General features: G+C 42.9%; 1 protein-coding gene across 2 annotated transcripts in view; it reads left to right on the forward strand.

Annotated features, from left to right (window-relative positions):
• The window catches only part of LOC132890444 (A disintegrin and metalloproteinase with thrombospondin motifs 2-like), a 344,549-nt gene that overhangs the window by 238,185 nt on the left and 93,587 nt on the right, over positions 1–12,777 (forward strand). For both annotated transcript variants that reach the window (XM_060927282.1, XM_060927281.1), the window contains one exon: positions 1,717–1,916. In XM_060927282.1, coding sequence (XP_060783265.1) covers positions 1,717–1,916 — 200 coding nt within the window. The remainder of the gene's footprint in view (positions 1–1,716; positions 1,917–12,777) is intronic.

The following is a 12,777-nucleotide window of genomic DNA, read 5'->3' on the forward strand; positions in this document are numbered from 1 at the left end:
AACGGCCTTGATCGAGGCCGGTGCTGTTCAGGGAGCCGAATGTCGATAAGATAGAGATTGTTTGGTCTTTCGAACAGACGCAGTCTTTACATGTCCACACCACTCGTCCATTTCTGTCCATTTCATCCATTTCTGTCCATTTCTGTTCAATTCAATTCCATTTGGTCTCCGAAATACTTATTCCTTGCAAAGCCGAAAGCGTCTCCAAGATGACAACCATGTTGTGGTTCAAGTTCTATAGCCACAGTCTGAGTGCCAACAGCTTTGCCCACCGCTTTAATCATATCGGGCAGCTGTGTGGGGCTTTGAACAGCTGTCACCATTGTCTGATTTCCTCGATATACCAGGGCAGTACCTAATCCAATCAGCAAAAGTCTGGTAATCATGGTTCCGAATAGGTAGATATCTCCAATGTCCTCCACAGACGTTCCGGCAGGACAGGTGGGTTCCCCCGCACCCAGAAACTGTGTCAATTTCATATTTATAATATTCATATTCATATATATTCATATATATATATTCATATTTATCTTTGTCTAGCTTTTAAATTAGGCATTTTTTTGGGGAAAAAAATGACAGTAAACTAGAAAATGCATTTTCCGAAGATAATGCAGAATGATTGCACGCTGAAGCAGACTATTAATTCAACTATTGAATGATAATACTAAGTTGTTACTTAAATTCGCATTATTCAACATCACAGCATCATTAGAATGAATTTCCCTAAAACAAAAAGTAAATGAATAAAATCAAACTCAGATTTTCTTTTTAAGGCATCATATGAAGGTTAATGAAGTTTGGTCACTCAGTGAAAAAACTGGACGGAGGCTGAAAGTTTTTCTTCCAGAACTCCATTCGTTTGAATGGGGGCAAAAATGAATAGAAGTGAATGGGGGAAAAAGGGATCATTGAAAAGAAAGGGAAAGATGAGTGCGGATCAGAACCGATTGCATGGATGTGTGGGGGGAGTTGGCCTGAGGTACCGTATCATCTGAAGTTTGGTGGGTCCCTGATGAAGCGTGTCCGAGCAGGACGAGTTGCTTCGTGAGCCCCATTCATTTTCTATGGGAAAAAAATGACAAAAAAGAATGACAAGAATGAACGAACGGGTGTGTCTATCCAATAACTGTAAACAAGTACACCATTTCCGATTATACCACATGGTTTAAAGCTGGTTTGATGTCTCCCTCTCAAAAACTGCGGGAGGAGATATGGTCCAAAAACGTGGCTAAATAATAATAAAAACAACAAAACTAAAGAATATCAATAGTGTTGCACCAATAATCCATGTTGTTCGTGTTCATTACACCTGTTACACATTTCTTGTTACATATATGCCTTCTTAATCACTAAGAATTGTTTTACTCTGTGCAATCACCTGACACAACTGTCACTGACAGGCTGCACGAATCTATAGTCTGGGCTATAAAGAAATCAGCCCCAGCCTCTTCTTTATCCCCGTCTGTGTATTTTTCTTACAATCGTTGGTACACAAAGATCCAAAACAATCCATCTTAAAACACTTGCTAACAGAAAATGATCTGAGATGGATGCTAAAAATAAAATAATAAAATGTTCGTCCTTTTATCTTTAAAAGACAGCAGCTTCTTAGCCGTACTAGCCTATTTCCTGTATAATAGCCATTCCTTTGTGTTATGCTCTCCATACTTGTGTTTTGTTTTTGGTTTTTTCTCCTCATGCTTTTATCTGTTCCAGGTGCTGATCTTGGAGGTCTACTGGATCTGGAGACTCTCTATGAAGGAGTAGAGCGGAGTGTGAATCGGAGCCGGAGATCTCGTCGTCAGTCTCCTGAGCGAGCCTATAACATCGAGGTACTGCTTGGGGTTGACGATTCGGTGGTGCAGTTTCATGGATCGCAGCACGTCGAGAAGTACCTGCTTACGCTCATGAACATTGTGAGTGCTTGAACCTACATTATATATTCTGTCTTAGAGTCAGATGTGTTCTGAGTTATAGAGCTCAAGCCCTATTCCAGTACACATCCTAGGAAGATCAACGTTGCCTTTTTACCCATTTTCCTCCTCCTCTTCCTCCTCCTCCCTGCCTTTGCCCATTCAACATCACCTTCAGTCATGTGTGGTTTCATCAATCCCCATGCAAAAATAGTCCCTGTGGTGCCATTGCAATTTGTGGAGTCTTGTGTCAGCATGCTTGGGTTTGCTCACAGTAATTACTTGTGTTTCTCTGTTTCTTTGTTTCTAATGTGTGTTCAGCTTTGGGGGAATTCAGTATTATGCATTTGGCCTCGTCTGTCTGTTTCGATTTACAGTTGCATGTATGGCTAAAGCCTCACTCACAACCCGCCATACGGGTGGTCTACGGTAAAAAAATTGGCAAAACTGTGCTTGAGACTTGCGCGACACTTGCGTGTGTTCAGCGCCGTAGAAGGTCGCAGACTGCCCGTGGAGACTTTTGGTCCTGCGCATGCAAATTCTACGGGTCTTGCGACAAATCAAGAACGCATACACTACGTACGGGACCTGTACTCCTTTTGTATGCCTGAACCAAGTCAGTAGCATGGCTAGTAGGGACTTTATGCGATGACAGTAAGACTCATGAGTGACGCACGGTTGTTGTATGAGTGACGTGCCTCAGAAATACGACACAAGTATTCCACACTTGCTATTTGTGCGGCCTGCAAGACAGAAGTGCTCTCACTTTCTACCCCTATGTGTGGTGCGTACGCAGCACACGCGACCTGCACGCGACACGAGGGGCAAGACTCTGGGTATATACTGTATATTGTGGGAGGAACCAAGGAACCGATCGTGTAGCGTGTAGCATTGTAGAAAAGAAGAAGACCACCTCATTTGCTGTTTTTATTTGAGTATATGCTTAATTTACCATGCAAATGTCAAATAATAAAACATGAAAGGGAATAATGCATTTTATTTTTTTCACGGTGCAGTTTCCATCAAATCCTGCACTCTGATTGGCTGGCGAGCGGGTCCATATCCTACGGTACGGACCCCGGTTATGGACCTCTGGTTACTCGCTCGTTCACAACAACAACAACAAACATAGCAGCAATTTTTGTCAACATTTATCTTTATATAGCATTAATTTTACATCATGGATAAAGATAATGACAGTGTTCACAGCGAAAGCGAGTTTTACTACCCTGAGGAAGAAGAAATAAAAGAAAACATTTCAGGAGAAAGCTAAAAACCTGTAACTGCTGCTATCAACACCGAGCAAAAACATGGCCGAATCCTGAATGACTCAATTTTGTATAAATAGGGGACTACATAGGCGGCAAAATGTAGTTTTTTTCCTGCCATGGAAGTGCACTTGTATACCGAGGAGGAAGCAATTTGCATTACAGCCTTGAATAAGGATTCAAAATGGCGGCTCGGCTCGGTTTTCCCTTTCGGGCGCTCTCGTTTTCTGTTAGAATTTGGTAAAGAAAAAAATAAATATATTATTTACCAGCTTAAGGTTGGTCCGTATGGTGAAATAACGTGACCTCGGCCCAGAGGGCCTCACTCAGTACTTTCAAGACCTCGGTCACGGTATTTCACGATACGGCCCTCCCAGCTGGTAAATAACATATATTTACTACATTGTAAAAAATCCCAACTAAATAGCCCAACAGTTTGAGCACTGAAACACAATCTGACTCCGAGCTGCTGTCCTGCTCCTACTCCTGTTGAGTGGTGGGACGGGGTGTCGGGATGTCCTTATCCTTATCACTGAGTATGGCACAATGGCCTGATAGCGATGATGGGATTGCAATGTCCTCACTTCTGGACATCGTTAGCTGAAACATACATGAAACTCAGCATATATAATATTAATTACATAAGCATATAGATACTGAAATGAATGTTTAAAGCATGTGTATTTACCTGTGAAAATCCCTCTGGCGGGGTGCTGCGCCTTCTGTCGGCTTGAATGCATACTTCTCCCTGTCCGTGCAGGGCTCGCCGGTGCTGCTACCATCATCATCAAATTCTTCCTCCTCCTCCCCCTTTGCTGTTTCAGGCTGGGTTACTTCACTTTTGCTCGCTTCTTCTTGGGTCCCATTTTCTAAACTTTAAACTGAAATTTTTTTAATTTTTCCCACAAAATATCCAATGTCCTTCAGTCGAAAGACAGATGCAGAATGCTGCAGACACGCTGGTTTTAGACCCACTCCTGGCTTGCATCACACGCAAGTTGTGAGTGATTGTAACGTGCTAATCATGTGCATCACACACGCTTCACAAGTGCGGCCCGAACTCGTAGCGCAGGAAACTGGTAAAATGCAAGTCTCACACACTCCACACTCACTGAACACACACTGATCACATGCGTCAGATATACGCTTTCCACGGGCTAACGGTGCAATTTTTCCCACGCCTCGAGGAAGTCAGATGTGCAACCTGTACTTGACAAGTACTTTGCCCGTACTCCTCCCTCAAACTTTCCCTCGGGTTCACCGCGACCCTGCGGCACGGCTGCAAGCTACCAAACCCTGCGACCCGTGCGTGTCCAAAACACTTACGGTGGGTTGTGAGTGAGGCTTTAGATAACCATTTCTGCCTTTCTGGTTGGGAACTTGATTGTGTATTGTCTAGGCCCTGACGGATTTTTAGCATTGATAATGATAAAAATCATTAAACGGTCTGTGGTTTCTGATAACCGATGCTATTGGCCAATACCTCATCTCATCTCATTATCTCTAGCCGCTTTATCCTGTTCTACAGGGTCGCAGGCAAGCTGGAACCTATCCCAGCTGACTACGGGCGAAAGGCGGGGTACACCCTGGACAAGTCGCCAGGTCATCACAGGGCTGACACATAGACACAGACAACCATTCACACTCACATTCACACCTACGGTCAATTTAGAGTCACCAGTTAACCTAACCTGCATGTCTTTGGACTGTGGGGGAAACCGGAGCACCTGGAGGAAACCCATGCGGACACGGGGAGAACATGCAAACTCCACACAGAAAGGCCCTCGCCGGCCGCGGGGCTCGAACCCGGACCTTCTTGCTGTGAGGCGACAGCGCTAACCACTACACCACCGTGCCGCCCGGAACTTGTTCTTGATTCTAAGATTCCTGTTCTTGGCTGCAGGAGTGGAACCCAATGTGGTCTTCTGTTTTCTGTTGCATGCTGAGATGCTTTTCTGCTCATCACGGTTGTAAAGAGTGATTATATAAGTTGCTATATCCTTCCTGGCAAAAAAAGCTCGAACCAGTCTGTCCATTTTCCTCCGTCTTCTCTTATCAACAAGGCGTTTTTTTTCCACCCACAGAACTGTCGCTCACTCAATGTTTTTTGTTTTTCACACCATTCTGTTGTGAGACTGTTGTGTGTGTGAAAACCCCAGGAGTTTCTGAAATACTCAAACCAGTCCATCTGGCTCAAACCAACACCCATGCAACAGTGAAAGAAAGTCACACTTTGAGATCACAATTTTTCCCATTCTGACGTTTGAAGTGAAGTGAACGTTAACTGAAGCTCTTGATTTGTATCTGCATGATTTTATGCATTCTGCTGCTGTCAAGGGATCGGCTGATTAGAGAACTGCATAAAACAGCTGCAGGTGGATATGTGTTCCAAATAAAGCGGCCAGTGAATGTACATAACAATGCACGTAACTATTCATCTGGAAAACATTTATTAGTTACGTGTTTTCAAGGTATAGCTGACTTAATGAGAAAAAAAAAAGTTTAATCCATCTTTATCACTCAAATATTTATGATTCTGCAGTGTTTAAATCAGAATAGTGTCTTTCATTCCTTAGCAAATCATACATTTTCATGTTTGACATCTCACTTTTGCTGTTTTTGCCGGATTTTCACAGCTTTTCTCTGCGGGATGATGTAAGCGTCTAACTGTTGTAGGTCAGAGGCTTTGCACCATGTGGCCTGAGGTGACAGTAAGCCAGAGGAAATATGGCTCAGAGAGAAAAGCTCGCTCATCCGTTCCTCCCAATCCATCCTTTAATCTCCTCAAATTAAACGGCGTGGCCAGAGAGGTGAAGCGAGCGAGAGAGAGAGAGAGAGAGAGAGAGTCTGCAGTGTGTGTGTGTGTGTGTGTGTGTGGTATAATGAAACGAAGTGAGAGACAGCAGCAGTGTTTAGATGGCTTCTTCTCCTGTAATAACCTTGTGTTTTGACCTGTTCTGCTTGTGATTCCTGGAAAAGTTCAAATAAATGTAAAACATATTTACCCCCACCCACCTCTGACTCCCCCCACCTTGTTGCTGCATGTGTGCTTTGAAAAGATGCTATGCTTTCAAATACACCACAAATAACCTGCCATACCAGGTAACCTGTATTCAGAAACACGGAAGATCTCGTGTCACAGAAAAACAAAAACAAATCTACTGTATATTGAGTGTTAGAAATGGAACCGTACTGCACTAAATCACATGCAAGAGACAACTCCATCAGCAGAATGCTGCGATAGGAAAACAATCAGTGTTACGGATAGGGTGATGCGTGATACAAAGCGAAGATCCTGCTCCCACTTTCTGTAACTGTACATGTTTAATTGATCTCATACTACAGCAATTCGCTGTTTTTAATTGATTCAAGATTCACACATTGTACTTTTTATCCATTTTTAGTTGCATTTAATGTTTGAGGGTTTAGAATTCGTTCAACAAACATTGTGCCATCTTTTTCATTTTGTTTCGTTTCTCATCTCGTGCTTGTGAAGTTGCTGCTGCCTCTCGTCTCTTTCCATTGTGTTTCATCCCCAAGAAGGGAAAATTCAGATTTTGCATTCCGAGTGAATGACTGAAAAGCATTGGCAGAAATATAAAAATATTGTTACAGGCGCTCTCCCACACATCACCACTTTGCTTTTGAATGTTCACTTTGCTCTTTTTTTTTTTGGAGAGCAGGTCTTCCTCACTCGGTGCTTAGAAAGCGGAAAACAAAAGGGAAGGTTAGAGCTGGGTGTTGCTCATCCTTACCCCTGCTCTTCAGATGTATGTGTGCGTGTGTGTGTGTGTGTACAAAAAAGTAACAAAGTAAAGTAAAAAAATGCCCGCATAATTGGTGGGGAGTGAATGTCCTCACAAAGGCACCCAATCCTTACAAAGCCACCCGGACCTCACAAAGGCACCCAATCCTCACAAAGCCACCCAATCCTCACAAAGGCACCCAATCCTCACAAAGCCACCTGGTCCTCACAAAGGCACCCAATCCTCACAAAGTCACCCAGTTCTCACAAAGTCACCCGGTCCTCACAAAGGCACCCAATCCTCACAAAGGCACCCAGTCCTCACAAAGGCACCCAATCCTCACAAAGTCACCCGGTCCTCACAAAGGCACCCAATCCTCACAAAGCCACCCAGCCCTCACAAAGCCACCCAATCCTCACAAAGCCACCCAGCCCTCACAAAGCCACCCAGTCCTCACAAAGCCACCCGGTCCTCACAAAGGCACCCAATCCTCACAAAGCCACCCGGTCCTCACAAAGCCACCCAGTCCTCACAAAGGCACCCAATCCTCACAAAGTCACCCGGTTCTCACAAAGTCACCCGGTCCTCACAAAGGCACCCAATCCTCACAAAGGCACCCAATCCTCACAAAGTCACCCGGTCTTCACAAAGGCACCCAATCCTCACAAAGCCACCCAGTCTTCACAAAGCCACCCAGTCCTCATAAAGCCACCCAATCCTCACAAAGTCACCCAGTCCTCACAAAGGCACCCAATCCTCACAAAGCCACCCAGTCCTCACAAAGTCACCCGGTTCTCACAAAGTCACCCGGTCCTCAGAAAGTCACCCAGTCCTCACAAAGGCACCCAATCCTCACAAAGCCACCCGGTCCTCACAAAGGCACCCAATCCTCACAAAGGCACCCAATCCTCACAAAATCACCCGGTCCTCACAAAGTCACTTGGTCCTCACAAAAATATAGTGCTTTTATCTGAATATTTAATTTGTTTGTTTGAAATTAAAATATATGTTTCAGTTTTGAGGTTAAGGTCAGGGTTAGGTTTAGGTGAATCAGTTCACTACGGTAATCATTGTCAGTGGAAGGTCCTCAGAAAGATAGAAAAAAGTTGTATGTCTTGTCTTGTTTAATGTTTATCTTGCCGAGTGTATAATTACAGGTGGTGTGTGTCTGTGTCTACTTTGTACACATGCTTGAGAATAGTTTTTCTCACTGGCTGAGAAAATGTCGATCTCAGCGTGGGAGTCGGTTGAATTGCTGAATGGGGAATTTTATTGCGTGAGAAGCAAAGCAGTGACCTGCGCAGACCTAATCTCAGACCAAAGGTCTGAAAGATAAAAGCACAAGCAGATTTAACAGGTTTATTGGAATGATGAAGAATCAGTGACATCCACATAAAAATGGAGGCTTAAGTGCACCCAAGATGCATTTCAAATAAATTGAGATCTTCAGACACTTCAGGAGGCATGAGGCACATTTTAGTCAGATGTTATTAGACAAGTGAAATCCATCCATCTTTTCAGGTCATATTTAACATCAAAGTTCCTAAGACAATTTCAGTCGAGGCAATCTTCAGTTAACGCGTTATCCTGGTCAGGGCTATGCTGGATTTGGAGCCAATGCTGGATTTGGAGCCAATCCTGGGGAACACTGGGTGTGAGGATGGTATGGGAACTAGATGGGAGTGCTTTTATTGAAATTTTGAACACTTATGAGTGTATAGTGATGTAAGGGATGTCTAACATCTCAATTACAGTTACTTAAATTGCACATTGTACAGCTGTTCATTTGGAGATCGTAGTCTTTTCTCCAGTAGTGAACCATTACTATTAGAGCTGGAACTTGAGGTCAGCCAAAACTTAGCCAGAAACACCAAAAAAGCAACAGGACAAATGATTTTGCAAGGGATTCGTGGCAGGCTGCCAGGTCGCTCCGTTGTGTGTAGCTGTCAATGTTGATTTTAAAAGTAACTAAGTAAGTTACACAGGGAAATGAATACTTAAGTCTGAGTGAAAAATACTGGGGCGAGTGTGTGTAACTGGCTATAACCAGTCAGTTACTCTGATAATAACTAAAAGTCTCTGTGTGGCTAATAGATGATGCAGAGGAGGTGAAGAGTTCATCTGCCAGCATTTATTCTGGAAAACAATGAATGACAGAGCTGTCAATACATGGAGACAGGGGAAAGCATCCTGGCATCCCGAGAACATAATACACCAGTTAGCCCCCAGCCAAATGGCTACTCAGATAAACACTTGAATTTTCACACGGAATTTTTACGACGCTATTTTACATATTTGATCTGATACAAACAGATATGTGTCAAAACATTTTTACATCAAAAAAACATCATATCTTGGGGGGGGGGGAATACAGTGGGGCAAAAAAAGTATTTAGTCAGTCACCAATTGTGCAAGTTCTCCCACTTAAAAAGATGAGAGGCCTGTAATTTATCATAGGTATACCTCAACTATGAGAGACAAAATGAGAAAAAAAAATCCAGAAAATCACATTGTCTGATTTTTAAAGAATTTATTTGCAAATTATGGTGGAAAATAAGTATTTGGTCAATAACAAAAGTTCATCTCAATACTTTGTTATATACCCTTTGTTGGCAATGACAGAGGTCAAACGTTTTCTGTAAGTGTTCACAAGGTTTTCACACACTGTTGCTGGTATTTTGGCCCATTCCTCCATGCAGATCTCCTCTAGAGCAGTGATGTTTTGGGGCTGTCGCTGGGCAACACAGACTTTCAACTCCCTCCAAAGATTTTCTATGGGGTTGAGATCTGGAGACTGGCTAGGCCACTCCAGGACCTTGAAATGCTTCTTACGAAGCCACTCCTTCATTGCCCGGGTGGTGTGTTTGGGATCATTGTCATGCTGAAAGACCCAGCCACGTTTCATCTTCAATGCCCTTGCTGATGGAAGGAGGTTTTCACTCAAAATCTCACGATACATGGCCCCATTCATTCTTTCCTTTACACGGATCAGTCATCCTGGTCCCTTTGCAGAAAAACAGCCCCAAAGCATGATGTTTCCACCCCCATACTTCACAGTAGGTATGGTGTTCTTTGGGTGCAACTCAGCATTCTTTCTCCTCCAAACACGACAAGTTGAGTTTTTACCAAAAAGTTCTATTTTGGTTTCATCTGACCATATGACATTCTCCCAGTCCTCTTCTGGATCATCCAAATGCTCTCTAGCAAACTTCAGACGGGCCTGGACATGTACTGGCTTAAGCAGGGGGACACGTCTGGCACTGCAGGATTTGAGTCCCTGGCGGCGTAGTGTGTTACTGATGGTAGCCTTTGTTACTTTGGCCCCAGCTCTCTGCAGGTCATTCACTAGGTCCCCCCGTGTGGTTCTGGGATTTTTGCTCACCGTTCTTGTGATCATTTTGACCCCACGGGGTGAGATCTTGCGTGGAGCCCCAGATCGAGGGAGATTATCAGTGGTCTTGTATGTCTTCCATTTTCTAATAATTGCTCCCATAGTTGATTTCTTCACACCAAGCTGCTTACCTATTGCAGATTCAGTCTTCCCAGCCTGGTGCAGGTCTACAATTTTGTTTCTGGTGTCCTTTGACAGCTCTTTGGTCTTGGCCATAGTGGAGTTTGGAGTGTGACTGTTTGAGGTTGTGGACAGGTGTCTTTTATACTGATGACAAGTTCAAACAGGTGCCATTAATACAGGTAACGAGTAGAGGACAGAGGAGCCTCTTAAAGAAGTTGTTACAGGTCTGTGAGAGCCAGAAATCTTGCTTGTTTGTAGGTGACCAAATACTTATTTTACCGAGGAATTTACCAATTAATTCATTAAAAATCTTACAGTGTGATTTCCTGGATTCTTTCCCCCCATTCTGTCTCTCATAGTTGAAGTGGACCTATGATGAAAATTACAGGCCTCTCTCATCTTTTTAAGTGGGAGAACTTGCACAATTGGTGGCTGACTAAATACTTTTTTGCCCCACTATATATATATATATATATATATATATATATATATATATATATATATATATACTGTATTAATGAATATTGTCCATGCAGGATTCACGAAGCCAGCTTACCTCGTTCCAGGCATCTCAAGCAGGACAATGTCCACAGGTGTGTTACACTAATTAACACCCCATCAGAAACAATAGTGGAACCATTAATGGAACCCAACAAATTAACATATTTTACAATGAAGGGATTTGGGGAAATTCACAAAAAAACCCAAACACCTTTATTCATATGAAATTATGACTTTGCTACATGTGCATGGAAGAAGAGTCTGGAGACAGAAATCTTAGTTTCTTGGTCGTTAGCCTGTGCTACTTGCTCTCGATAGCACTGGCTTGACTGCTTTATTAGCATTTGCTAATACTACTGATAAATGCTACACCAACTGGAAGGTGACTTCACTGCTGCACTGATGGCACCGACTTGTGGTTAAACTCACATTGGCCTTCGAGAAGGTTTAGGCCGATAAATTCTTGGTCCCACCCACTATAAATTAATAGCTGATTGGTGAATTCATCTGTCACTTCTGATATAAGGATACACTGCCATGGCCTTCTGTCCCAACAATGAAGTCCTAACCAATGAGTGAGCCAGCTCGAAACTCTTCTTAGCCTAGAGACAACGAACAAAAAAAATCTCATTGGATAACTCAATTTTAATGTTTTCAGGACAGTAACCCCCTCATTTCTGAAGCAATTTTGATCGAAAATGAGGCCAAATTAGAATTAGAAGACAATGATAATGAAATTATGAAAGAATGAAAGAAATTAAATATAACATTTAAAATGCTGATATGTTCGGGCCTTCTCTGTTTGGGCCCTGACAGTTCTCCTCTGCTCTTCTCCAAAGTCAATTTTTCATCATATTTTCCTCTTCATAGCTTCATGAAAGAAACAAAGCTCTGTTTAAAGTGTATTGTCCTTAGCAGTATTTGGGGTAGATTGCGGAGAGAAATATATATTGCCATATATTATTGCTAAATCTTTGGGGTTTTAGTCCTGTCCAAATCTATCATGCCCAGTATAGATTTGGCATTCATAAGGTGTCTTTGGTACAAATGGATCTTCTGGAATGACAGCCATGCATACATCACTAAATGACTCATAATTAATACAGTCATCCTTTGGCTTAATTACTTAGCATGTGGTCCAATTTGAGTAGTACTTTTAGTGAAGAAATGGATGAAATAAATGCCTGGTTAATTGGCCAAAAAATTATGCGAAGCACTATATTTAATAGGTATTAAAATCTTTATTGGTACTGGTCTTTATTCCATTTTTAATAGGGACGTCACATGACCCAGCTGTGATTCAAACCTGAGTCTTACCATCAGTACCATCAGTAACCTTTGTAGCCTACCGCTAAAGCTTTCCAAGGACACCACCCTGTAGAATTTCAAGTGTCTTCGCTTTTCGTTTTGAAGACCATCGCCATTCATGCATGCAGTGATGGGGAACTCAGAGCAAATTCATTACTCACATCCTGTCAGTGGATCAGTAGTGGATGAGTAACGGATCACAAACTTTCACGCTCAGCACTAATTGTGTGAACTGAGTGTCGGCGATATTAATTGCTTCCTCCATATTAGTGCTCTGGAGTAAACAAGGCGTGAGCGGAGAGGCCATTATGTAATCAGCTCTTTGTAGACGCGTTGTTCTGGCGCTGAAATGTCAGACAGGTAATAATAGTCCAAAATGTCAGGTGAAAATGGCAGACATTCGGTAATAAGGCAGAGAGAACATGGACCGTGTGCACACGCTGCTGTGGCATGTTCCTCCACCATATTAAGGGAAAAAAAATGAGGATGGGACAATGGAGGAAGAGTAAGAGGTCAAGAGGTTCTGA

The sequence above is a fragment of the Neoarius graeffei genome, chromosome 8, assembly GCF_027579695.1.
Source record: "Neoarius graeffei isolate fNeoGra1 chromosome 8, fNeoGra1.pri, whole genome shotgun sequence".
In the NCBI taxonomy this organism is placed as follows: domain Eukaryota; kingdom Metazoa; phylum Chordata; class Actinopteri; order Siluriformes; family Ariidae; genus Neoarius; species Neoarius graeffei.